Below are 26,731 nucleotides of genomic sequence, written 5' to 3' on the forward strand. Positions count from 1 at the left end.
GAGGCGAGGGAGGGAGGGAAGGAAGGAAGGCAGGCGAGGCAGGGAACGGGGGGCGGCGCTGGGGGGCGCTGTGGAGCCCGCGCCCCTGTCACGTGCCGGGGGAGGAGGGAGGAGGGAAGCGGGGAGGAGGGGAGGAGGGGAGGAGGGGGCGTCGGCGCCGTGGGCGTCTGGGCGGGCGGGCGTAGGGCGCGCGGTGCTCAGTGCAGGATGGTGGCGGCCGCCGCGGCGGTAGCGGCAGCGGCAGCGGCAGCGGCAGCGGGAGCGGGGCGGGCGGACACGGCGGCGGACAACGACAAGGACAAGGAGGAGGAGGAGAAGGAGGAGGAGGAGGAGGAGGAGGAGGAGAAGGAGGAGGAGGCGGCGGCGGCCACCGAGAGAAAATGGCGGACTTCGAGGAACTGAGGGTGAGCCCGCCGCCGCCGTCGTCGTCAGGGAGGGCGGGCCGGCCGGCCCGGGGAAATGGCGGGGACCCAACGGGACCCCACAGCGGGACCCGACGGCGGGAGGGCACACGGGCACACACGGGCACACACCGTCTGCGGAGCCCCGGCCGGGGGCGCCCCACACACAGCCTAAGCGCTCAGTAAGTGCCCTCGCTCCTGTCACCCTCCGGCCCCATTTACTGAGCGCCCACCGCGGGCAGGGCACCGTACTGAACGCCCGGGGGACGCGTTCCCCGCCGCAGCCACTCACAGTCTAGAGAAGGGGATGGGCTGTGAGGGACAGGGGAATCCGGCCATTCGGTGCTATTTACTGAGCGCCCACCGTGTGCAAAGCACCGTACTGAACGCCTGGGAGACGCGTTCCCCGCCGCAACGACTTACAGTCTAGAGAAGGGGAGGGGGCGTGAGGGACAGGGGAATCCGGGCATTCGGTCCTATTTACTGAGCGCCCACTGCGGGCAGGGCACCGTACTGAACGCCCGGGAGACGCGTTCCCCGCCGCAACGACTCAGTCTAGAGAAGGGGAGGGGGCGTGAGGGACAGGGGAATCCGGCCATTCGGCCCTATTTACTGAGCGCCCGCCGCGGGCAGGGCACCGTACTGAACGCCCGGGGGACGCGTTCCCCGCCGCAACGACTCAGTCTAGAGAAGGGGAGGGGGCGTGAGGGACAGGGGAATCCGGCCATTCGGCCCTATTTACTGAGCGCCCGCCGCGGGCAGGGCACCGTACTGAACGCCCGGGGGACGCGTTCCCCATCGCAACGACTCTCAGTCTAGAGAAGGGGAGGGGGCGTGAGGGACAGGGGAATCCGGCCATTCAGTCCTATTTACTGAGCGCCCACTGTGGGCAAGCACCGTACTGAACGCGACTGGGTGGGGGTAATCCGGCCATTCGGTGCTATTTACTGAGCGCCCACCGTGTGCAAAGCACCGTACTGGACGCCCGGGAGACACGTTCCCCACCGCAGCGACTCTCAGTCTAGAGAAGGGGATGGGGCGTGAGGGACTGGGTGGGGGGTATCCGGCCATTCGGTCCTATTTACTGAGCGCTCACGGTGTCCAAAGCACTGTACTGGACGCTTGGGAGGCCACGCGAGCAGACACGTTCCCCGCCTCAACGACTCACAGTCTAGAGAAGGGGAGGGGGCGTGAGGGACAGGGTGGGGGGGAATCCGGCCATTCGGTCCTATTTATTGAGCGCCCACCGTGTGCAAAGCACCGTACTGGACGCCCGGGAGACACGTTCCCCGCCGCAACGACTCACAGTCTAGAGAAGGGGAGGGGGCGTGAGGGACAGGGTGGGGGGGAATCCGTCCATTAAGTCGTATTTATTGAGCGCCCACTGTGGGCAAGCACCGTACTGAACGCGCTAGGGTGGGGGTAATCCGGCCATTCCGTCCTATTTATTGAGCGCCCACCGTGTGCAAAGCACCGTACTGGACGCCTGGGAGACACGTTCCCCGCCGCAACGACTTACAGTCTAGAGAAGGCGGTGGGGTGTGAGGGACACGGTGGGGGGTGATCCGGCCTTTCGGTCCTATTTATTGAGCGCCCACCGTGTGCAAAGCACCGTACTGAACGCCCGGGAGACACGTTCCCCGCCTCAACGACTCACGGTCTAGAGAAGGAGATGGAGCGTGATGGACAGGGTGGGGGGAATCCGGCCATTCGGTGCTATTTATTGAGCGCCCACTGTGTGCAAAGCACCGTACTGAACGCCCGGGAGACACGTTCCCCGCCTCAACGACTCACAGTCTAGAGAAGGGGAGGGGGCGTGAGGGACAGGGTGGGGGGGAATCCGGCCATTCGGTCCTATTTATTGAGCGCCCACCGTGTGCAAAGCACCGTACTGGACGCCCGGGAGACACGTTCCCCGCCTCAACGACTCACAGTCTAGAGAAGGGGAGGGGGCGTGAGGGACAGGGTGGGGGGGAATCCGGCCATTCGGTCCTATTTATTGAGCGCCCGCCGTGTGCAAAGCACCGTACTGGACGCCCGGGAGACACGTTCCCCGCCGCAACGATTTACAGTCTAGAGAAGGGGATGGGGCGTGAGGGACAGGGTGGGGGGGGAATCCGGCCATTCGGTCCTATTTATTGAGCGCCCACCGTGGGCAAAGCACCGTACTGGACGCCCGGGAGACACGTTCCCCGCTGCAACAACTTACAGTCTAGAGAAGGGGAGGGGGCGTGAGGGACAGGGTGGGGGGAATCCGGCCATTAAGTCGTATTTATTGAGCGCCCACCGTGGGCAAGCACGTACTGAACGCGACAGGGTGGGGGTAATCCGGCCATTCGGTCCTATTTATTGAGCGCCCACCGTGTGCAAAGCACCGTACTGGACGCCCGGGAGACACGTTCCCCGCCGCAACGACTCACAGTCTAGAGAAGGGGATGGAGTGGGAGGGACAGGGTGGGGGGAATCCGGCCATTCGGTCCTATTTATTGAGCGCCCACCGTGTGCAAAGCACCGTACTGGACTCCCGGGAGACACGTTCCCCGCCGCAACGACTCACAGTCTAGAGAAGGGGATCATCATCATCAATCGTATTTATTGAGCGCTTACTATGTGCAGAGCACTGTACTAAGCGCTTGGGAAGTACAAATTGGCACGGAGTGTGAGGGACAGGGTGGGGGTAATCCGGCCATTCGGTCCTATTTAATGAGCGCCCACTGTGTGCAAAGCACCGTACTGAACGCCCGGGAGACACGTTCCCCGCCGCAACGACTCACAGTCTAGAAAAGGGGATCATCATCATCATCAATCGTATTTGTTGAGCGCTTACTATGTGCAGAGCACTGTACTAAGCGCTTGGGAAGTACAAATTGGCATGGAGTGTGAGGGACAGGGTGGGGGTAATCCGGCCATTCGGTCCTATTTATTGAGCGCCCACCGTGTGCAAAGCACCGTACTGAACGCCCGGGAGACACGTTCCTCGTCGCAGCGACTCACAGTCTAGAGAAGGGGATCATCATCATCATCATCAATCGTATTTATTGAGCGCTTACTATGTGCAGAGCACTGTACTAAGTGCTTGGGAAGTACAAATTGGCACGGAGTGTGAGGGACAGGGTGGGGGGAATCCGGCCATTCGGTCCTATTTATTGAGCGCCCACCGTGTGCAAAGCACCGTACTGAACGCCCAGGAGGCTGCGCTCCAGCAGCGAGCAGACACGTTCCCCGCCTCAACGATGACACACAAATTCCTGAAGCGTTCCATATTTATTCTATTTATTTTATTTTGCTAATATGTTTTGTTGGCTGTCTCCCCCTTCTAGACTGTGAGCCCGCTGTCGGGTAGGGTGGACCGTCTCTAGATGTTGCCAACTTATACTTCCTAAGCGCTTAGTACAGTGCTCTGCACACAGTAAGCGCTCAATAAATACGATTGAATGAATGAATGAGGGACAGGGTGGGGGGTATCCGGCCATTCGGTCGTATTTATTTTAGACTGTGAGCCCACTGTTGGGTAGGGACTGTCCCTATATGTTGCCAATTTGTACTTCCCAAGCGCTTAGTACAGTGCTCTGCACATAGTAAGCGCTCAATAAATACGATTGATGATTTATTGAGCGCTCACAGTGTGCAGAGCACCGTACTGAACGCTCGGGAGGCTACGCTCCAGCAGCGAGCGGACACGCTCTCCGCCGCAAAGACTCGCAGTCCAGAGAAGGGGATTTATTTCTTTATTTGTACATATTTATTCTATTTATTTTATTTTGCTATGATGTTTTGTTGTCTGTCTCCCCCTTCTAGACTGTGAGCCCGCTGTTGGGTAGGGACCGTCTCTAGATGTTGCCAACTTGGACTTCCCAAGCGCTTAGTACAGTGCTCTGCACACAGTAAGCGCTCAATAAATACGATTGAATGAATGAATGAATGAATGAGGGACAGGGTGGGGGTATCCGGCCATTCAGTCGTATTTATTAAGCACTTACAGTGTGCAAAGCACTGTACTGAGCGTCTGGAAGACTCCGCTCCAGCAGCAAGCAGACACATTCCCCGCCACAACGATTTACAGTCTAGAGAAAGGGATGGGGCGTGAGGGACAGGGTGGGGGCAAACGGCCATTCGATCGCATTTATTGAGCGCTCACCGTGTGCAAGGCACTGTACTGAGCGCTTGGGAGACTATGCCATAACAGCAGACACATTCCCTGACCACAACGAGCTCGCAGTCTAGAGGAGGAGACGGGACTTGAGGGACAGGGTAGGGGAAGGGGGAATCCAGCCATTCGGTCATATCTATTGAGCGCTTACTGTGTGCAAAGCACTGGACTGAACGCTTGGGAGAGTGCGCCGTAAGAGCCCACAACGAGCTCACAGCGCTCAGAACAGTGTTTCGCATATCGTAAGCTCTTAACAAATACCGTTATTATTATTAGAAGGGGAGATGGGACATGATTCTACTCTGCGCCATGCAGAGGGAGGTAGAGAAATTATCGAGGAGGAAAAGAGATGCTCGCAATGTCACCCGTCATTTCTTCTTCAGCCGAAACGGATGTTCAGGGGCTTCCCTTTCCCGCATCTCCTTCTCCCCGCTCATCCACATTCAGGTCTCCAATCCCGAAGAGACAAAAGAAGGAGGCCGGCAAACTGGAGCATCATTCCAAAAGCCAGGAGATCCGGATCCTAGTCCCTGCAGCGCTGCCGGCCTGTTCTAACCTGGGTGCGGCGCTTCGTCTCTCCGTTTGCCCGTCTGTAAAATGGGGATCATAATTGTGGTGTACGGGTGAAGCACCTACAGCGTACCAGTCTCCGAACCGAGTGCCGGGTTAGATGAAGGAATGTCGGATGTAGCCTCTGGACTGCTCGGAGCTCTCTGTCTGAGGTGGGAGGGAGAACAGGCTTCATCCCCATTTTTACAGATGAGGAGAAGGGAAGGCGAGAGGAATCAAGGGACTCACCCAAGGCAGCCGTGGGTTGAGAACCCGGGACTCCTGACCCCCGGGCCTCTGCATTTTCCGTCGGCCGCAGTGCAGGAAGAGATGTGATGATGTAAAAAACGCTTTGGGAAAATGAAAAAGGGCTGTGCGGATTCCAGTCGAAGAGTTGGGAGGAAAGAGAACGCCCCCCTTGCGTGTAACATTGGGTCCTACCGGGGGTAACCTTGATGTCCCGTTACAGCGAGAGGTTTGAGAAGGTCGAAAGGGGCTGTGGGGTCGTTCGCGATTGAAGTAAATTCCGAAGGGAAGCTTTATTCTTATCCCCGAAACACGCTTATAACCGTCGCCAATGCCGTTAGAAAGGATTCAAGCAGAAATTCTCATTTTCCAGAGGAATATCGCCTTCAGTGAAGATGAATTGGCCCCTTTCCAAAGCAAAATTGTGATAAATGGCCCAATTCATATTTGCAGATTTGTTGACTATCTGGCAAAAGATAAAATGGATGCAAATGAGGGAGGTAACCCCGACGCTTTTTTAATGTTATTTAAGTTAGGGATGATGAATGCCAGCCTTGAGTTGGAATAATTGCAGCAACTTGCTTCCATAGCGGCTTTAGGATTTGGAAAAATAGGGTCATTTTTTCGGTGAGGGGGAAGGAAGGAAGGTTCTCTTTTGTGACTTCTGTCTTTTTGGACGTGGTCTTTAAAGCTCACTGATGGGATGCAGATTTTGATGGTATGGAAAATCTGCATACTAAGCAAGATGATAATGAGGTATTAATGGTTTTGATCTGAAAGGAGACTGCCAGAGCTGACGCGACACATGTCATTTTTCTTTGCTGCTTCCAGCGGTGATTTATTTCTCATGCTCTAGTAAAAATAAAACGATGCAGCATCCTTTTTATCCCCATATGTCATATTAAACAGCTGTAAACCATTTGCTGTTAGTATGCTCCAGCTAATTCATAGTAAATGATTAGTGTGGCTAAACTTAAAGGGTTGTGGAGTCTTGAAGTCTAGATTTTGAAGCGAGCCTATTCTGGTTGTACTGTTCTGTTTCCTATTTTTGTGCACCTTGGCCCTCAACTTCTGGTGCACACATTTATTTTTTTTCTCCCTCGCCCCCACTCCTGTTAATGAATAAAATAGTTTCCTATAAAATGGATTTGAAACCTCATTTCGGATTTTTTTTTAAATGCATAATATCGTAGATGGTCTCAAGGCACCAGAACAAAATCCTAATCTTCATTTACTTTTTTTTTTTGTACCTAGAACTTCTTCCTCTATCCATGTCATTATTCTTTCACATCTAGACAGCAGAGGAAGAAACTGGAGTCTGGTTCATCACACCCCTACATCACAAAAGCACGGGGATTTGACACCCAAAGGAAAAAGGCATTTCAGAGCGACGCATCCTTTTTAGGGAAAATCCTTCTTTCCTTTCCTTAATTATCTGAAGGAACCACTTAGAAATGCTCAACTCTTAGATGGGTATAGAAAAGGGAAAGGTGATCTAAAAGGAAATCGGACAGAATCAGGCTTCATTAGCCATCCCTTTAAATTGTAGGAGAAAACCAAAGGCAGCAGGTGTGTAATGTGTTTCATATGACCAGAGTCCAAAAGCAGGCTGCATTTTGCAGTTGTGGAAGCTTCTAGAATAGAAGCCTTGTATAGAGCAGTACCCCTAATGTTGCAAAGGTAAGCGGAATTATGGTGAGCTGTACTCTGTTGAACACAGGCACACTTACCTCCAGTAGATACCTCTGGGTCCAGGAACACCTGAAGCTCAACACATCAGGGTCTTAACCCTTCACTTGCTGAATTACATCGTAAGCGTTTCGAAGAGCTGAGACGTTGATAGAATCACATGAATGATTCGAAATGTTGTCCGGATCCACCTGTTCCTGCCCATCAGCGTCACCTTTATCTTGTTTTAAGATTGAACCTCAACCAGTTTTTGAAAATCCAAAGACGTGAATATCGTAAATATTCCATCGTGCGCCTGTTGAGCGGGTAGTGAGCAGTGTGAAAAATCACTGGGGAACGTACCATTTACATTCTGCAAGTAGATTTGGAAAATGCTCATCGTTCCAGGTTATGCAGGTTTGGCTGAATGTAGCATCGAAAGAATAAGCCGTGTGGTTTTAAACAGGAAAAGCACCATTAAATGAACAATTCAGAATGGAGTCTCCCACCAACTGACAAACCTCCATCTAGTCATGAAGACTTTAGGGGACAGCGTGGCCTGGTGCGAAGGTCACAGAACCAGGAGCCAAGAGACCCTGGTTCTAGTCCCGGGTCTGCCACTTCCCTGCTTTGTAACCTTGGGTGTATCATTTTACTTCTCTGTGCCTTGGTTTCCTCTCCAATAAATTATTCTCCCTTCTTGCTAGACTCTGATCCCCTTATGGGGCAGGGATGTCCGATCTGGTTGCCTTGGCTCTGGTGGGTTGTGCAGTGGCACTTACTCTCTCTCGTTCCTGCCGGTCATTTTTCAGCTGAGGCAATAGATGAACCCAGTGAGTAGGCAGGTGAGAGTCCAGCTCATCTGCAAGAATTGGACATACAAAACCCATTTGTGACCAAAACGATCACAGCGTAGTTTCGATGCTGGCTGAAACGACGGAGACCAGCAGGCAGTTGCCAGTGTAGATGCTTAATTAGTTACTGCCTTCACTAGAGACAAGCTTCTTGAGGACAGACGATGATCATGTCTACCAATTCTGTTATATTCTCCCAAGCCCTTAGGCTAGCACCATGCCCACAGGAGGCACTCAGATACTTTTGACTGATTCTCTGCCCCCTAGGTTTGCCCACTAATTTCCAGATTTCTGTCCATCTTGCAGAATGTCCCTGATGGTTATTCAGTCGGAAACCTTCACTACTGAAGCATGTCCCCCACAGTCATTCCCCTGCTTTGGCCGTTTCAACCCCCCAGTGCTCTGAGCCGTGTGTGGGATAGCCTTGGGGAAAGACGTCGGAGTTTAAACCTGAGTCTCCCACTGGCGCTGCGTCCTTGGAAAGGTCATTTGAGCTCTCTCGTCCTTTTCCTCATGTAGAAATTAGCAGTAATAGCATCTTTCATCTCTCTTCCTAAACTCAGTCATGTCAGGAAGATGAATGAGACAAGTAGGTGCAGCACTTTAAACTCCTTAAAAAGAACAGCTATGCTGATTTTAAAGAGTTTAATGCATGAGAAAAGAGAATCTCAAACCTTACTCCGCCTATTCGAACCACAGATTTCAAGCAACTTAACTCCCGTGGTCTAATGTATCAAAGGTTGATGAATAGAAATAGATCACTGAAATTTAAGCCATTCCTCATCTATTGGAAGAGAAGATCATTAACTGCTTTGCTGAACCTGAGCTTTAAGTGTGATTGAAAGGGGCAGGAAAATGGAAGGATTCAGGATGTACAATGTGGCCCACTAGTCAACGACTCTTTCCGTTTTCAGTTACAAAATGAGGTTTGAGACAGGTAGAGAAAATGCCTGTGCATAGTTTGTAGCTCAATGTGGGTTACAGAAACCATTCTCTCAGTTTAGTCCTGCAGGCTGTCCTAGCTAATTCACCAGAACCATCATAACTTCCCATAATTGGAGTCCTGTAACTTCTGAGCTGAACTATTCTCTGTATAATTATCAGATGAATTAGCGCTCACTATTCAGTTAACGAATAGCATGCACCAATTTTTAAACTGGTTGGAAACGTGCGGTATCAGTTTTCTCTTTTTAGATTCAAATGGGTTTACATTGTAGAAAAATTAGGAAGTGTTTATGAGAACAAGTTCTCGACCAGTTTTCTAGTCAGTGGAGTATTTATGGTTTATATTTGAAGAGATAAACGATAGAATGGACAGTTTGAAAATTCTTCTTGCTATGAATGTTTTTTCACTTTAAAAATTCAAAAATTAACCAAAGGCAATATTAGACCTGACTTTATTTAGAAAGGCTTAGCTTCCTGCTAGAGCAGATTTATTTCCATACCCAAGTAGGGCTTAGGAGGTAGCCAAGGTTACAGTTGCCCCAGACTAGGTACCCAGGCGATGGCTGAGGTGTGGGGGACTTTTAAAGTGGACGAGGGTGTGTGAGTGAGAAGGTAATGGCAGTTTCTCACTGGGGGAGGTATCGAGGGAGAAATAAGTGATGGATATGGCCTTAGCTTAGGTTAGGTACATCTTCTTGTAATATAGGGGGAAATTTCTTTGTCTCCAGGGTCGTGACCGAGGAATGTGGCTGTTTCTTCAAGGAGGAGAACAAAAGGACATAAACGAGTGGAGTTAGTAGGTTGGTCCCATAGGGAAGTGTGTTCTAGGGTGAGGCTGAGTCTAGTAATGGAGATTCAGGAAGAGAGAGGCTCCTGGGCTTTAAAGCAGTGTCCCAGTGTAGGGAGGGTGAAGGAAAATAACTAGAACGGTTATCCTTGGAGAAGGTGAAGGGAAGTGTGTTTGCGATTGTGTGTTGTTTAAGGCGGTCGCTTAGTATTAAGCTTTTGCCGTTGTGTAGCATCTCCTGGGGAGATTGAGGTTAGTCTTTGCATATGTTTATTTCTTTGGACTGTGAAGACCCAGGAAGCAAAACAGTTACTTTTGTGTGTGTGTAAAGGAGAGAACATTCCAAAAGCAACTAAAATGAATTAGTTGTCGAGAGTTGTCCCTCTTAAGACCCTTATGATTAGGGATGGGGGTCTGCCCACTCTATTGCATTGGACTTTCCCAAGCTCTTGGTTCAGTGCCCTACACAGAGTAAGCACGCAGTAAATGCTATTGATTGATTGATATATGAAGATGGTACCATGGGGGTGAGGGCCAGTGCTTTGCACATAGGAAGCACTTAACAGACACCATTATTATTATTATTATTGGTTAGAAAAACTGTGACTGTGACTGACACTCTGTTCCATAGGACTGCCTCTTCCCCCCAAAAGAAATTTGTCTTTGGCCTCACTAATGCATATAATGCTTGGAAACACTTGTCCAGTCAATCATTGAGCTCTTACTGTGTTCAGAGCACTACTAAGTGCTTGGGAGAGTTCAGTATAGCAGTTGGTAGGCACATTCCCTGTCCCAGAGGGGGAGACAGGAGTTAAATTACAAATATATTTTCAAGTGCTGTGGGCTGAGGGTGGGGTGAATAAAGGGTATAAAACGTAATCCAAGGGTGATGCAGAGGGAGTAGGGGAAATGAGGGCTTAGTGATCTCTTTCCTGGTTGTGGGGAGAAAAAAATCAACACTGTGACCTCAAATGGTTGTTCTAGTATCTTGTTAGAAAGCATTTGCCTCCTAACACTGAATAACTCTGTGAAATGTGTGCAGGAAGGATTTATTTTAAAGAAAGCGCTCTGAATTTCAAAACTAATACGGTCAGCTCTTGATTATCTGTGGTTATGATGAAGAGGGAAGACATGAATTGAAGTAGGGCCAAATTACACCTGTAGATTATTCTAAAACCCAATTTTAGCCACTAATTTCGTCATCCTTCCCCATCAAATTGCTTGATTTGGGAAAGATGGTGAAACTCCCTTTCTCTTCAGAGCATTTGATGAAGGGGTTAAATAAGCAATAAATTGGCCCAAAAGCAGATTACCAAAAAGGCAAAGCAAAAGACCCTGAATAATCCTCCGCCTGGATAATTAGCCATTGAAATAATCAGTGTTCCCTAGAAGGAAAATATTTTGAAAACATATGCAGTTGCCCCAACACTTTTTTTTTTTTGCCTTAGGAACTTAGCAATGGATTTATTTGCCCTCTGTTCAAGGAGGTGACATTAAGGATTTCACCTGAAGTGTGAGTGGCCTCAGTGGTGGGATTTACCGAGAATAAGACCTTCATTCTAAAATCATTTAGCTGGACTAGACAAGCCTAAGTGTGTTCCAAGTGACTGTATTCAGGGACTCCCACTGTACAAAGTGCTGGGGGGAGCTACAAGAGGAGCAGACCGGACATAAGATAACAAATGTGTTTTTAATCTTCTGTTTCAGAATTTGCCCAGAAATTCTCAGAATAGAATTCAGACTCGAAGTTCCATGGGGCTTTTTGCTGATTTTTGGACTTTCCAGTCTCTGCAGGCTGAAGCCACAGGGTAACCTGAATATGAGGAGGAGAGAGGCAAAGGGGCAAGGAGAGAGGAAGGGGAGGTTTATCTTTGCGTGACCTAAAAGCATCTTAGTACCCAGTTGCGACCTTTACCGAATTTGGGTCGTCTCTCAAAATGAGTTCGGATACCGGTCGACCGTGCGCTGCCCGGAAATTGCCCAGCCTCACAACGAAGATGGATCTTTTGCGAATGGGCATGCCACTTGGGTTTGACTTGCGATTTTTTTCTTTTCTCCATTTCAGAATATGGTTTCCAGTTTCCGTGTCTCTGAGCTCCAAGTCTTGTTGGGCTTCGCCGGACGTAACAAAAGCGGCCGCAAGCATGACCTCCTAATGAGAGCACTGCACTTACTGAAGAGCGGCTGCAGCCCAGCAGTGCAGATCAAAATCCGAGAACTCTATCGGCGGCGGTACCCGCGGACGATCGAAGGTCTGTCCGATCTATCAACCATCAAGCCGGCGGTCTTCAATTTGGACAGCAGTTCGTCCCCCGTAGAGCCCGACTTGGCGGTTTCTGGGATCCACTCGTTGCCTTCGACTTCGGTGACCCCTCAGTCCCCTTCCTCTCCCGTCGGTTCCGTGCTCCTCCAAGAGACTAAACCCACGTTTGAGATGCAGCAGCCGTCTCCCCCGATCCCCCCGGTCCACCCTGACGTCCAGCTGAAGAGCCTGCCTTTTTACGACGTCCTCGACGTTCTCATCAAGCCCACGAGTTTAGGTAAGCGTTAAAGAGAAGCGAGGCTTCGTCTAGAGAGGACGTCAGCAGGACAGGAAGCCGGGACTCGCTGCTAAATGACACGCAGCTATGGTAGGAAAGTAAAACTGAGGCGTTGTGGCTGTTGGGATTGATGCAGGTTTAATAATCACCCGTGATGAATCAGTCAATCATCTTTATTGAGCGCTTCCTGTGTGCTCAGCACTGTGCTAATCGCTTGGGCGATTACAGCATAAGACACATTCCCTGCCCACAACGAGCTTAAGCGTTGTGGGGGTGGGAGGCGGGGGGGATAAATAAAGGGAACGAGTCGGGGCGACGCAGAAGGGAGAGGAAGAAAAGGAAAAGTGGGCTTAGGAAGGCCTCTCGGAGGAGTTGTGCTTCAGTAAGGCTTTGAAGGGATGTGGAAGTAATTGTTGGATATGAGGAGGGGAGTAGTAATAAACCATTTTGAAGTCTGTGTGATGCCATCCTTTTGGCATAATGCAGTTCCAGGCCTTTTATAGATAAATTACGATTATTTTGCGGACTTATCAAGCTTTGGAACATAGGTTTTGGGTGAACTTGTTATTGGTATGTTCTGAAAGCAGTGTAATCTCTCTATGTATACGTTTGGCCTTTGGTTACTGATAAATGTCAGGGACTTTTCCTCTTTTGAAGCATGCAGGAGACTTGTTTGTGAAAGAAACTGGTTTTGGTTCCACTCAAGTGAAAGCTTTTAAAGTTTCAGGGCATGCTTTTTCTCTTTGTCAGGAGTGATTCACATTGAATTTGGTGGGGGTTTTTTATTCTTTTTTAAGAAAGAATTTATTTAGGAAGGACCTCATGGGAGGACTTTCGGTGCCCACGGAAAGAGGAGGCCATAACAGTGCCCCGCACTTAGAACAGTGCCCAGCGCTTAGAACAGTATATAATAAATGGCTATAACAAATAGCCAAGGCGCTTAACAAATACCATCATTTATTATAGCAGGTTCTTTGAGCATTCACAGTGCGAGAACAGGTTCCATCTTGGACTTGTCCATGGACTTGCTGGGTTGATCAGGCTCCCTAGATGTACGGTCAGTTAAAATGTTTTCAGTCAATTAGTGGTATTTATTGAGCACTTACCATGTGCAGAGCATGGTCCTAAGCACTTACCAGCAATCAATACAACAAAGTTGGTAGACACAGTCCCAGAGAACGCTGTTGAGGAATTAGGTCAGAGTGTATTTCAGTATAGTGTCAAAAGAAACTGTTTTGTGACTGAACCTGGCAGGCATCTGCAAGACATGAGTACCTATGGAAACACAACTCCTATATTAGAGAAAAATGGACTTCAAGTGCACAGAAGCCACATGCCCAAGTGGAAAGAGCATGGTCCTGAGAGTCATGGGGCCTGGGTTCTAATCCTTGCTCTGCCACTTGTCTGCTGTGTCACCTTGGGCAAGTCCCCTCATTTCTGTGCCTCACTTACCTCATCTCTAAAATGGGGATTAAGACCAGGAGCCCCATATGTGCCAGGGGCTGTGCCCAACCTGATCATCTTTTTGTAATGGTATTTATTAAGCGCTTACTATGTGCCAGGCACTGTACTAAGTGCTGGGGTAAATACAAGTTAATCAGGTTGGACACAGTCCCTATTCTATATAGGACTCGCCGTCTTAATCCCCATTTTACAGATGAGTTAACTGAGGCACAGAGAAGTTAAGTAACTTGCCCATCATTACACAGCAGACAAGTGGTGGAGCGGGATTAGCACCCAGATCCTTCTGAGTCTCAGGCCCATTCTCTATCTACTAGGCCACGCTGTTTCTCTGTATCTTGTATCTACCCCAGTGCTTAGTACAGTGTCTGCTATATAGTAAGTGTTTAACAATTATTTTTTTTAAAAAAAGAGTGGAATCCTGCAAATTTGGCTAGTGTACTGCAAGGAAAGGAGGTTTGTGTTTCTAAAATCATGACTTCCTCTCTTTGGTGCATGCTGATAACTGTCATTTATCTATATGTTTAAATCTATATCAGACTGCGTTCTCGAATTCACTTTTTTCCTTATTAGGTTTAGGATGATAGTACTGCTCACTTTCTGTACCCAGCCATTATTGTTTTTTGTTTTATATACCACCAGTTTCTTTCTGGAAGACACTGTATTACAAAGTTCCTGCAGGCCCTTTATAGGTGGAAAGCATTTATATGGCTTTTCCTATTTACATAAAGTGTTCATTTCTGTAAATATAAATAGAGTGAGTGGAATCAAAGATGTTCCAGGTGAAATTCAGGGGTCCCCGGGAGAGTAGTTCATGGAGGGGTTGAAGCAGGATGGAAGGGGACAGGCACCCAAAAGAATGGAGAGAATAGTCTTGATTCATCCTGGCATGACTTGAAATGGTAGCAAAAATAAGGAGAGATGTATGGTAAAGGCCTTTTGTGCTGCTCTGCCCACTCCCGTGTGGTTTTTTTGATGCAATTGGAGCCCCAACTGCATCTCGTGTTAGATATGAAAGGCAGTATACTTTTGTGCTCACTCTTGACTCTCCCGCCTCTGTCCTCTCTCACTCACTCTGTTCTCCTGGCTCGGAACTTCCTTCTTCCTCAAACCTGACTGATTGCAGTCCTCCTCATATTCACAACCCTCCTGAAGGCCCACCTCAATCAATTGTCATATGTACTGAGCACTTACTTTGGGCAGAACACTGTACAGAGCTCTTGGGAGAGTACAACTTACCCTCCTCCAAGTGATTCCAAGCATTCCAAGTTCTATAAGCCCATCATCCTTCTTTGGCACGTATGGATTTATTTGCACCCAGCCTCAGCACTTTCATATAGATGTTTGTATATATGATTATTCAGTTGTACACTTGGTTAGTTCTTCTGATGGTTGATAAGTACATTTATGCCTGGCTCCCCCATTATATAGCCTTCTTTATCGGCTGGAAGTGTGTCACTTGCTTGTTTCGTATTTCCCTTAGAAATATGGGCTCAATTGGGTGTGCAATAAATGCTGTTACTACTGATTCTTGGTGCAGTTGGCATATTAAATATATTTATGTCATTGTATAGTTAACCGGACCAGGGGCAAGTATATATTCGATTAGTCACCTTAGATTAAAATGACAGCCATGTTTCTCATTGACCACTAAGCCCCTGGACAAACTTGGAAATTTTACAGATATTTTGAGTTGAAGCATATAAATTAATTTTTCACAGTTAATCACAGTTTTATTGAGCACTTACTGTGTGTACTAAGCGCGCGGGAGAGTACAGTACAGAGTTGGCAAACACAATCCCTGCCCACAATAGCGTATCTACTAGAGGGAGAGACAGATATTCATATAAGTAAATAAATTATAGATATGTATATAAGTGCTCTGGGGTAGATATAAAGTTCTTAAAGGTTACAGATCCAAGGCGATATAGATGCGTGAGAGATTTGGGGAAGACCTTGGAGGAGATGTGGCTTTAATAAGGCTTTGAAGGTTGGGAGAGTGGTGGTCTGTCATATACTTTGAGGGAGGAAGACGGTCAGGGGTTGGCGGTGAGATAGACGAGAATGAGGTACAGTGAGTAAGTTGGCATTGCAGGAGAAAAGTGGGCAGATTGGGTTGTAATAGGAAATGTAAGGTCGGAATACCCCAGTGTTTTAAAGCCAGTGAACGGTGAGGAGTTTCTGCTTGATGTGGAGGTGAATGGTCAGTCACCGGAGGTTCTTGAGCAGTGGGGAGACGTGGCCTGAACCTTTTTTAGAAAAATGATCCAGGCAGCGGAGTGAAATATGGAGTGGGGAGAGACAGGAGGCAGGGAGGTCAGCAATGAGGCTCATGCCATAGTCAAGGCGGGATATGGCAAGGGTTTGGCTCAGCTTAGTTTGCATCCATCAATCAGTGGTATTGGGTGGAGAGGAAAGGGCAGATTACAGTGAAGTTGTGAAGGTGACTTTCCCTGACTTTCCCATCTCTGTTGACGGCACTACCATCCTTCCCGTCTCACAAGCCCGCAACCTTGGTGTCATCCTCGACTCCGCTCTCTCATTCACCCCTCACATCCAAGCCGTCACCAAAACCTGCCGGTCTCAGCTCCGCAACATTGCCAAGATCCGCCCTTTCCTCTCCATCCAAACTGCTACCCTGCTCATTCAAGCTCTCATCCTATCCTCATCCTATCCCGTCTGGACTACTGCACCAGCCTTCTCTCTGATCTCCCATCCTCGTGTCTCTCTCCACTTCAATCCATACTTCATGCTGCTGCCCGGATTATCTTTGTCCAGAAACACTCTGGGCATATTATTCCCTCCTCAAAAGCCTCCAATGGCTACCAATCAATCTGCGCATCAGGCAGAAACTCCTCACCCTGGGCTTCAAGGCTGTCCATCACCTCGCCCCCTCCTACCTCACCTCCCTTCTCTCCTTCTACTGCCCAGCCCGCACCCTCCGCTCCTCCACCGCTAATCTCCTCACTGTACCTCGTTCTCGCCTGTCCCGCCGTCGACCCCCGGCCCACGTCATCCCCCGGGCCTGGAATGCCCTCCCTCTGCCCCTCTGCCAAGCTAGCTCTCTTCCTCCGTTCAAGGCCCTGCTGAGAGCTCACCTCCTCCAGGAGGCCTTCCCAGACTGAGCCCCTTCCCTCCTCTCCCCCTCGTCCCCCTCTCCATCCCCCCATCTTACCTCCTTCCCTTCCCCACAGCACCTGTATATATGTATATATGGTTGTACATATTTATTACTCTACTTATTTATTTATTTATTTATTTTACTTGTACATTTCTATCCTATTTATTTTATTTTGTTGGTATGTTTGGTTCTGTTCTCTGTCTCCCCCTTTTAGACTGTGAGCCCACTGTTGGGTAGGGACTGTCTCTATGTGTTGCCAATTTGTACTTCCCAAGCGCTTAGTACAGTGCTCTGCACATAGTAAGCGCTCAATAAATACGATTGATTGATTGATTGAAGGTAGAACCGACAGGATTTCATGACAGATTGCATTTGTGGGTTGAATGAGAGAGATGAGTTGAGGAGCATGTCAAGGTTATGGGCTTGTGAGATTGAGTTGATAGTTTATTATTATTTAAGTTGATAAAAACTGCAACCCTTTAGGAAATATCCCTGTTTTACTTTCTTCTCTGTATCCTGTTTTTCCTCAGTGAAATCACTAATCGAAAACGGAAAATGAGACAGTGCATGAAAAAGTCCACCTTTTAATTGGTGTGTAATCTGACTGCATTATACTCATCTGGGAACAAGTGCAGAATAATAACTGTTTAAAAATGAAGTGTTTGCAGTTGGGGAGTAATACTGCTTTTTTGCTTTCAGTGTATCTTTGAGAGTCCAAAGAGTGTCATCTTATTTTGGAACGATTATCTTCGAAATTCCATTTTAAAATTTAATTTTGATTTTTTTTAAAAAAAGTTTTATTTCATAAAGCAGTATTAGCAACCTTGTAGATTGATAAATCTTTATGCGTGCGGTCTATAAGCAAAAAGAGTTAGGGATGCCATCAAACACTCCGGCTTGTGTAATGCCCAGGTGGCAATTTGCTCTGAGGGCTGGGATTGTGGTTTTGGGGGGAGCCTTCATCGAGGGTCCCCCTCTTCCTCCTGCCAGAGCAGCGTTGCTACTAAAATCGGTCACGGCCTGTTTTGCCCCCCAGCTCCCTTGCCGGTGGCTGAATTGGTGAGTTGAGGCACTTCGGAAATTAAAGTCCTCACTAGTTTTGGGCCCCATGAGGTCTAAAGCCTTCACCAGCTTTGTGACACCGTTCAAGGAGGCTTACGTCCTCCACTAGCCGAGCCGTTGGCCAGTGCCAGCAGTCACCACCGAGATCCCACGACCAACTCCCGTAGTGGACGCAGCAGAGCGGCAGATGTAAACGATTGCCTGCTCCCCATCTGTCTCCTCCTCCCTCCTTCAGATTATCTCCTCATCTCTCCACCCTCTGGCCGCTCTCCCCGTCCTGTCATCTCCCCTCTCCCCCCGCCATGCTCCGTGACCCTTCTCGCCTTTCCACCACGCTCCCTTGTCACCTCCAGTGAGATCGATGCTCAGCTCTGCACCCGCCTCTGTGCCACTGTGTTCGTGCATCGTCTCTCTGCCAAGCGTGAGCTTGGGGGCCAGTTGGTGAGAGTTTTTATAACTTTTAAAGTAGCAAGAAGGGAGAATCGGGGTTGGGTAAGGGGGGAGAACAGTGAGGAGATGGCCACCAGTATAGACTCTGTAGGCTTGGGCTCTGACACCCAGCTTCCCACCACCTCCAACCAGCTGCTGAAAGAAGAGATGACCGTTACGATAATGGCTGGGAGAACACAGAGCCAATTTTCTGGGCCAGGATGCCCCCATTGTTGGAGGCTCTGGGTCATGGGGGTGAGACCTGAACCCCACCACTCAGTCAATCAGTGGTATTTATTGAGCGCTTACATTCATTCATTCATTCAATGGTATTTATTGAGCGCTTACTGTGTGCAGAGCACTGTACTAAGCGCTTGGGAAGTACAAGTCGGCGACATATAGAGACGGTCCCTACCCAGCAACGGGCTCACAGTCTAGAAGGGGGAGACAGACAACAAAAACAAAACATGGACAGGTGTCAAGTCATCAGAATAAATAGAAATAAAGCTAGATTCATTCATTCATTCGCTTACTATGCACGGAGCCCTGTAGTAAGCACTTGGGAGAGTCCGATGCTACAGAATTAGCAGACACATTCCTTGCCCGTAAGGAGCTTACAGTCTAGAGAGACGCCACCGCCTGTTCTCTCATCTCCCCCGCTTCTCCCATCCAGAAGATGAGGGAGTGAGCTGCCACAGGAAATATGAAGGGAGGCAGGCCTTTACTTTGAGCTCCCAGGCAAACTGTCAAATTCTTTTTTGAGGTTTATTATTTGTTATTACCAGTCATTACGGACCTTATAACTTGCTTGGCACGCAGTAAGCGCTTAACAAATACCATCGTTGTTGTTATTATTTTAGAGAGTTGAATTATTTTCCTCTTTTGCATGTCACCACCCCCTTTTAGATTGTGAGCAATTCGAAGGCAGGAACTGTGCCTGTGGCTGCTAATTGTCGTCGTATTTTTCTTCAGTGCCTAGTAAGGTGCATGGCACATTTAATGTGCTCAGTGAAAGCGGGAATGATGATGCTGTAGCTGTTTATACTTCATACCGTTCCGTAATGTCAGTCAAAGAAAGCGATGTGTATGATTCCTGCCTAAGTAGTGGGTAGGGAAAATGGTTTAGTATAAAATGTCAGTAATTTTTTTATTATTATTAGCATAGGAGAATTTGCACCCTCTCAGCTGCTAATCTGTCAAAGAGCAGATTTCTAATTGCTTTTAATATTCAGTAGAGGCTGTCACTGAAATAATCAGGATGGTTTTTATTCATTGCCATAATGCAGCCTGGGTAAAAACTGCATGCCCTGCAGACTTGACACTCTGAATTTCATTAGAACCAAAACAGATCCTTGAAACTCAGCACAGTTCCTGTGTGATTTTGGTGCCCCTCCCTGTGATCAGAAGAAGCACTTTCACTAGCCATGCTGTTTGAGTGCCTCTTGCTTGCAGAGCACAACTCCTTGTCTCCTGTCTCTCCAGTCTGTACTTCGCTCTGCTGCCTGGATCACTTTTTCTAAAAAAAAAAATCGCGCAGTCCACATCTCCTTACCCAGTCGGTCAATCAATCCGGCGGTACTTATTGTGTGCAGAACACTGCACTGAGCGCTTGGGAGCTGACAAAACATCGAGTTGGTGGACACAAGAACACCTCCAGTGCAGCTCTGCATCAAACAGAAACTCCATCGTGTTGAAGGCCCTTTTGGCTCTCCCCCCATACCTTACCTAATCTAATTAATTTATATCTTCCCCAGCACTGCCTGACACACAGTAAGAGCTTAACAGATGCTCTTAATATCATCTTCACTGTTATTCATTCATTCATTCAGTCATATTTATTGAGCACTTACTGTGTGCAGAGCACTGTACTAAGTGCTTGGGAAATACAGGTTGGCAACATAGAGACGGTTCCTACCCAACAACGAGCTCACAGTCTAGAAAACGGGCTCACAGTCTAGAAGTGTTATAGGATTTTCAATGCAGGATGACTGTGGGTCCTGCATTGGCCTTTTCTGTCTCTCTCTCTTTTTCTCTTTTTCTCGTTTTCTCTCTCTTTCCTCTCTTTCTCTCTCTCTGTCTCAGAATGAAGGACAACTATATGTAGTCATTGCAGTATCAATTGTGCAGAAGGCAGCCCAGTGGAAAGAGCGTGGGACTGGGTGTCGGGAGACCTGGGTTCTAGGCCTTCTCAATCACTTGCCTGCCGTTGTGACCTTTGGGTAAGTCACTTAACGTCTCTGTGCCTCAGTTTCCTCATCAGTCATATGAGGATAAAGTCTTTTCTCTCCCTCTCTTTTAGAACGTGAGCCTTGTTTGGAACAGTTATTCTGTTGGATAGGATTATCTTGTTTCTGCCCCAGTGTATTTAGCACACCACTTGGCATATTGTAGGTGTTTAATAAATTGTTGCTTTTGTATTGTTATTAGTAAGAAGAGTGAAATTCTAAGCTGCCTAAAAATATCGCTTCTACCCAGATTTCACTTTCTGAAAGGACTTTTAAGCTTAGCCAGTAACTTATTAATATGTCTTAACCAGAAAACATTGTCATTGCTATTATTATTACTATATTTGTTAAGCACTTACTGTGTGTCAAGTACTGTTCTAATCTTTCAGGGTAGATACAAGTTAATGAGGTTGGACATTGTCCCTATCCCACTGGAGCTCAGTCTAAGTAGGTGGGATAACAGGCATTTAATCCCCATTTTACAGTTGGGGAAATCGACGCACAGAGAAGTTAAGCCATGTGCCCAAGGTCACACAGCAAGCAATTGGCAGAGCCAGGGTAAGAACCCAGATTCCCAGGCCCATGTCTTTCCATTAGGCCATTCTGCTTGGCAAGCATTAATAATAATGATGGCATCTATTAAGCGCTTACTATGTGCAAGGCACTGTTCTAAGTGCTGGGGAGGTTGCAAAGTGATCAGGTTGTCCCATGGGGGGGCTCACAGTCTTAATCCCCATTTTACAGATGAGGTAACTGAGGCCCAGAGAAGTTAAGTGACTTGCCCAAAGTCACACAGCTGACAGTTGGCGGAGCTGGGATTTGAACCCATAACCTCTGACTCCAAAGCCTGGGCTCTTTCCACTGAGCCACGCTGCTTCTCAACATTCTAATTTAAAAGTAAACACCTGGGCAATAAAGCCAGTATTTATTTAGTTGGACTTATATTGAAAATATTCCTTGTATTTTTTGTTTACAGTTCAAAGCAGTATTCAGAGGTTTCAAGAGAAGTTTTTTATTTTTGCATTGACACCTCAACAAGTGAGAGAAATATGCATTTCCAGGTAAGTGTTTAATGTGTATTTCTGTGGGGATGTTTTAAACTGTTTTCTGTAATAGAAACCCCTTAAAACGGTAGCAAAATGATCACATCAGGTAGTATTACTTTAAGTATTTGAAACCAGATTGACGACTAAAGGCTGCTGTGATTATTATTAGCCCTGCCAGTGATTTCATGATGTTTCTAACTGTGATAAACTGAAAAGAATTTGTGAGATGCCTGGAGGACAAGGGGAAACCCCAAAATGGCCATAAAGGGAAGACTTTCACGCCTTATAAATTGTACCTGTTTGAAAAACAGAAGAGGCTTTAATTGAATTGGGATTTTACAAATGAATAAAGTGAAGTGACTTCGTTGTTTAAAAATTATGCTCACTGGCAATAACCATTTAATATTTTTATTCCTCTTTGCAACTCTTTTCAAGTCCTCATGGGAGAATCCTTTGAGGTTTTAGTTAAGTCACTTTCCCGTGGACTCAGCGACGGATGGCGTTGAAATATATCTGCAGGATAAATAGGCGCCCCCCCAGATAAATGTGGTTTTGAATATGAAGAAATTTTGTTTGCTCTTCCCCTCCTTATATGAGATATAAATACCAAACAATCAGTTGTACTTATTGAGTGCTTACTAAGTGCTTGGGAGAACATAATACAAGAGAATTAGGAGAAGTGTTCCCTGCCCATAGCAAGTTTACAGTGTTTTAATATGTTTCAAATATTGTTTTAATATCTTTAATATGTTTTATTAACGTATTGTTTTAATATGCACTTAAAACAAAGTATTACTCGTGTCTGTAGAAGCTTAATTGCTCCTCCAAAGAATTCCACCAAATGGTGATAAATCATGCGGTTTACTGATAAACCATACAAGCTCCGTGAGACGCAGCATGGCCTAGTGGAAAGAGTACAGGCCTGAGAGATAGGGGGCTTGAGTTCTAATCCTGGCTCTACTACATGCCTGCTCTGTGACCGTGGGCAAGTCACTTAACTTTTCTGTGCCTGTTTTCTCACCTGCAAAATGGGGAGTCAGTACCTGCTGTCCCACCTACTGTGTCTGACGCTTTTATATTGTATCTATCTCAGTGCTTAATACAGCGCTTGGCACATTCATAATGATAATAATAATAATGATGGCATTTATTAAGTGCTTACTGTGTGCAAAGCACTGTTCTAAGAGCTGGGGAGGTTACAAGGTGATGAGGTAGTCCCATGGGGGACTCACAGTCTTAATCCACATTTTACAGATGAGGGAACTGAGGCACAGAGAAGTTAAGTGACTTGCCCAAAGTCACACAGCTGACAAGTGGCGGGGCCGGGATTTGAACCCATGACCTCTGACTCCAAAGGCTGTGCTCTTTCCACCGAGCCACGCTGCTTCATTCATTCATTCATTTGTATTTGAGTGCTTACTTTGTGCAAAGCACTGTGCTAAGTAATTGGGAGAATATGGTATAACAACAAACAGACGCATTCCTGCCCACAACAAGCTCACAGTCTAGAGGGCCACATAGTAAGCACTTAACAAATACCACAGCTATTATTATTATTATTAGCAGTAGTAATATTAAGTAATTGATTCCTTAATGTTTGATAGTGAATGTTGGAAGTAGTAGTGTGCTCTCCTTTTTTCCGTCTACTTACAGAATACGTTTCTGAAAGGAAACACGTGCATGTGACTGTCTCTGGACAGTTTATTTCTAGTAAAGGTATTATAGGACTCAGTTCCCCAGTCAACTGCAGGATTACAGAAAAATACATAAAAAGCTCATATTCCCCCAAACCTGTAAAGCCTTTGACTTCACGGAGGCTTGGGTAAGTAATTTGGAAGTGTTAAATTGTAACGGGTTAAAGATCACCAGAAACTAGAGAAGGGTGATATTTTCCAAATTTTAATATATTCAGTGGCTGTGATGAATTTCTGATGTTGATGTTTTAGAATTGGGGGCAATATGATAGCAAATGTTACAGTAAGTACGGTATTTTAAATGTTTAGCTTATTGGTTGATTGATGGCACTTGTTAAGAACATACTATATATGTGCCAAGCACTGTTTTAAACACTGGGGTAGATATAAGTTAATAAAGTTAGACATAGTCCATGTCCCACATGAGGCTTACAGTTTAAGTAGAACGAAATAGGGTTGAATCCCCATTTTGCAGATGAGGTAATTGGGGCCCAGAGAAGTTAAGTGACTTTTCCAAGATCACACAGCAGCAGCAGATACATGGCAGAGCTGGGATTAGAATCCAGGTCCACGCCCTTTCCACTGGGCCATGCTACTTCTGATTTTATGCTTACAGGTTCTCTGCCAGATTTTTGGTTGAAAATAATTGTATTTAGCAAAAGTTATACTTTTAATGATTTTTTTTTCCTTTGTTAAAGTGTGAAAACTCACCGCTCTTTCTTAAGGATACTCTGTTCTTTCCAACAGGGATTTTCTGCCAGGTGGTAGAAGAGATTACACTGTCCAAGTTCAGCTAAGGTGATCTTGTGTTTTCATCTGCCTGTTTTGTACTGTCCTTATAGCTTCAGAAACACAGTTTAGTATGTTTAGAATGATTGATTACTTTGCTGCCTAAGGATGATATTTCTCTTTGAATACAGATTGTGCCTAGCAGAGACTAGCTGTCCTCAAGAGGATAACTATCCAAATAGTCTGTGTATAAAAGTAAATGGAAAGCTGTTTCCTTTGCCAGTAAGTTGCCTTTGTCAGTAAGTTACTACAATTTACTCAGCTTTCTTCGTCAGCTTCCTTGTATTGTACACAGTTTGTATTAAATTGTAAAAGTGATTCAGAATAATGGGGAAATTTGAATGGCAAGGACTGAGTTGCCAAAAAAAGAGTGAAGAGTCATAAAAGTGAATCCATATTATCATACATCAGTGGGAAGGGCCTTTTTATATTTTCTTACGGTATTTGTTAACTTACTATGTGCCTGGCACTGTACTAAGTGCTGAGATAGATATATGATAATCAGGTTGGACACAGTCTGTGTCCCACAGGGGACTCTCAGTCTTCACATTAATGTCTGTCTCCCCCTCTAAACTGTAACCCAATATGGGCAGGGAACATGTCTGCTAATTCTGCCGTATTGTACTATCCCAAGTGCTTAGTACAGTGCTCTGCACATAGTAAGCGCTCAGTAAATACCATTGACTGATGGGTTAATCCCCATTTTACAGATGAGGGTTCTAATCCAGGCTCCGCCACTTGTCAGCTGTGTGACTTTGGGCAAGTCACTTAACTTCTCTGTGCCTCAGTTGCCTCATCCGTAAAATGGGGATGAAGACTGTGAGCCCCACGTGGGACAACCTGATCACCTTGAACCCTCCCCAGTGCTTAGAACAGTGCTTTGCACATAGTAAGCACTTAATAAATGCCATTATTATTATTATCATTATTATTAAGGACAGCAGCCCTCAATCTGTTACTCCGGGTGTTCTGTTGCTCTTCTGGTCTGATCTAGAAGCGACATTTCTTATATCAGATCTTCCAACACGTACACTTTAAACCAATGAAGCGTATTTGCCATAAGCCAATTTCTACTAAAACTACACCATCTCTTTGAAACTTAAATATTCTTATCCAACCGATGGCTCTTAAATTTCTGTAAATGAAGCTTTTTTATCGGTGGAAATCTTAATGTGGTTTGCTTGTTTCTCAGCACATATTAGAGCTATTCAAGGACCTTCTGACTCCCAGGGCCTTGTTATATCCAGTAGGCAATGGTGCTCCTCTCTTAGCTCCTTCCTTTTCCTTTGAAATTTTTAACTAAACACGAATAGAGGTATTTCAAGTGTTACTTTAGTGTGTGAGCAATTGTGGTTGCCTGGTATTAGTAGAGACATAATGGAACTGAAGATGGTACAGAGGAGGGCTGCCAAGATAATCAGTGGGATGGAGAAGTCTGTATAAACATTAGGACTTGTTTAGAAAGCTGAAGGCTGAGATGGCACCCAGATGAAAGGGGTGGATGGGATGAACACAGAATTGTCCTTCACCAAATCCTACCACAGGGTGAGGGGCCACCCAAAATTTGTTACTACAAGAAGTTGTTTTGGATGAAAATGTTAAAAGGTTCAGCGGGGTTTGCATAAACTCATGGATTAGAGATTCTGAGGTAGGAGTCTCCTATCAGGAATGATGGGTGAGCCTCAGTCAATCAGTGGTATTTATTGAGCGCTTACAGTGCGTAGAGCACTATACTAAGCTCTTGGGAAAGTACTATGCAGCAGAGTTGGTAGGCACATCCCTCGCCCACAGCCCTGAGACTGCAGGCCTGACAATTTGCGCAGATGGATTGATGAGAGTAGTTTGCACAGGATCACTCGCCGTCTCTCTTCCCTGTCAGTTCTGTCCCCACTTGAATGGGAGCGCAGTGAGGAGGTAGGCGGGCAGCAGATCCGTATTAAGAATGTATAAGGACTAGAGAAGCAGTGGATGGATCGTGGGCCCCGGAGTCAGAAGGTCCTGGGTTCTAATTCCAACTCCGCCACTTGTCTGCTGTGTGAAGGAGGACAAGTCACTTGACATCTCTGGGGTCAGTTACCTCATCTGTAAAATGGGGATTAATTAATTTTTTATTGAGTACTACTGTGTGCAGAGCACTGTACTGTTAACAATATAACAAGCACATTTCCTGCTCACAATGCGTTTACAGTCTAGATAAAGACTGTGAATAATAATAATGTTGGTATTTGTTAAGCACTTACTATGTTCCAAGCACTGTTCTAAGCGCTGGGGTAGATACAGGGTAATCATGTTATCCCACATGGGGCTCACAGTCTTCATCCCCATTTTTGCGGATGAGGGAACTGAGGCCCAGAGAAGTTAAGTGACTTGCCCAAGGTCACACAGCTGATAAGCGGCAGGGCCGAGTTTAGAACCTCTGGCTCCCCAGCCCGGGCTCCTTCCACTGAGCCACACTGCTTCTCAATCCCTGGTGGGACATGGGCTGTCCCCAACCTGATTACTTTGTGTCTACCCCAGCGCTTAGAACAGTGCCTGCCACATAGTAACTGCTTAACACACACCATAAAATAAACAAAAGAGAGGGAGAGAGATGGTAGATCAGGTCCCGATTTGGACTGACTCTAAGGTAATTGCTTCTTTTGCGGTGATTCTTTTCTTCACTTTGGTTACCTTCTGATCCTAAGACCTGCTCTTTGTCAGGGTTACTAACTGTCCACAACAGGAATAGTTGGGGCAGGAAGAGGCTTCCATGCGCAGAAATACT

General features: G+C 46.8%; 1 protein-coding gene across 3 annotated transcripts in view; it reads left to right on the forward strand.

The window, feature by feature from the left end:
• Positions 1-361: 361 nt before the first annotated feature.
• Positions 362-26,731, forward strand: part of PIAS2 (protein inhibitor of activated STAT 2) — a 60,628-nt gene continuing 34,258 nt past the window's right edge. For all 3 annotated transcript variants that reach the window (XM_038743672.1, XM_038743674.1, XM_038743675.1), the window contains exons 1-5: positions 362-404; positions 11,666-12,140; positions 21,415-21,499; positions 23,926-23,976; positions 24,099-24,189. In XM_038743672.1, coding sequence (XP_038599600.1) covers positions 381-404; positions 11,666-12,140; positions 21,415-21,499; positions 23,926-23,976; positions 24,099-24,189 — 726 coding nt within the window. In that variant the 5' untranslated portion in view covers positions 362-380. The remainder of the gene's footprint in view (positions 405-11,665; positions 12,141-21,414; positions 21,500-23,925; positions 23,977-24,098; positions 24,190-26,731) is intronic.

This window comes from Tachyglossus aculeatus, chromosome 3 (assembly GCF_015852505.1).
Source record: "Tachyglossus aculeatus isolate mTacAcu1 chromosome 3, mTacAcu1.pri, whole genome shotgun sequence".
Lineage (NCBI taxonomy): Eukaryota > Metazoa > Chordata > Mammalia > Monotremata > Tachyglossidae > Tachyglossus > Tachyglossus aculeatus.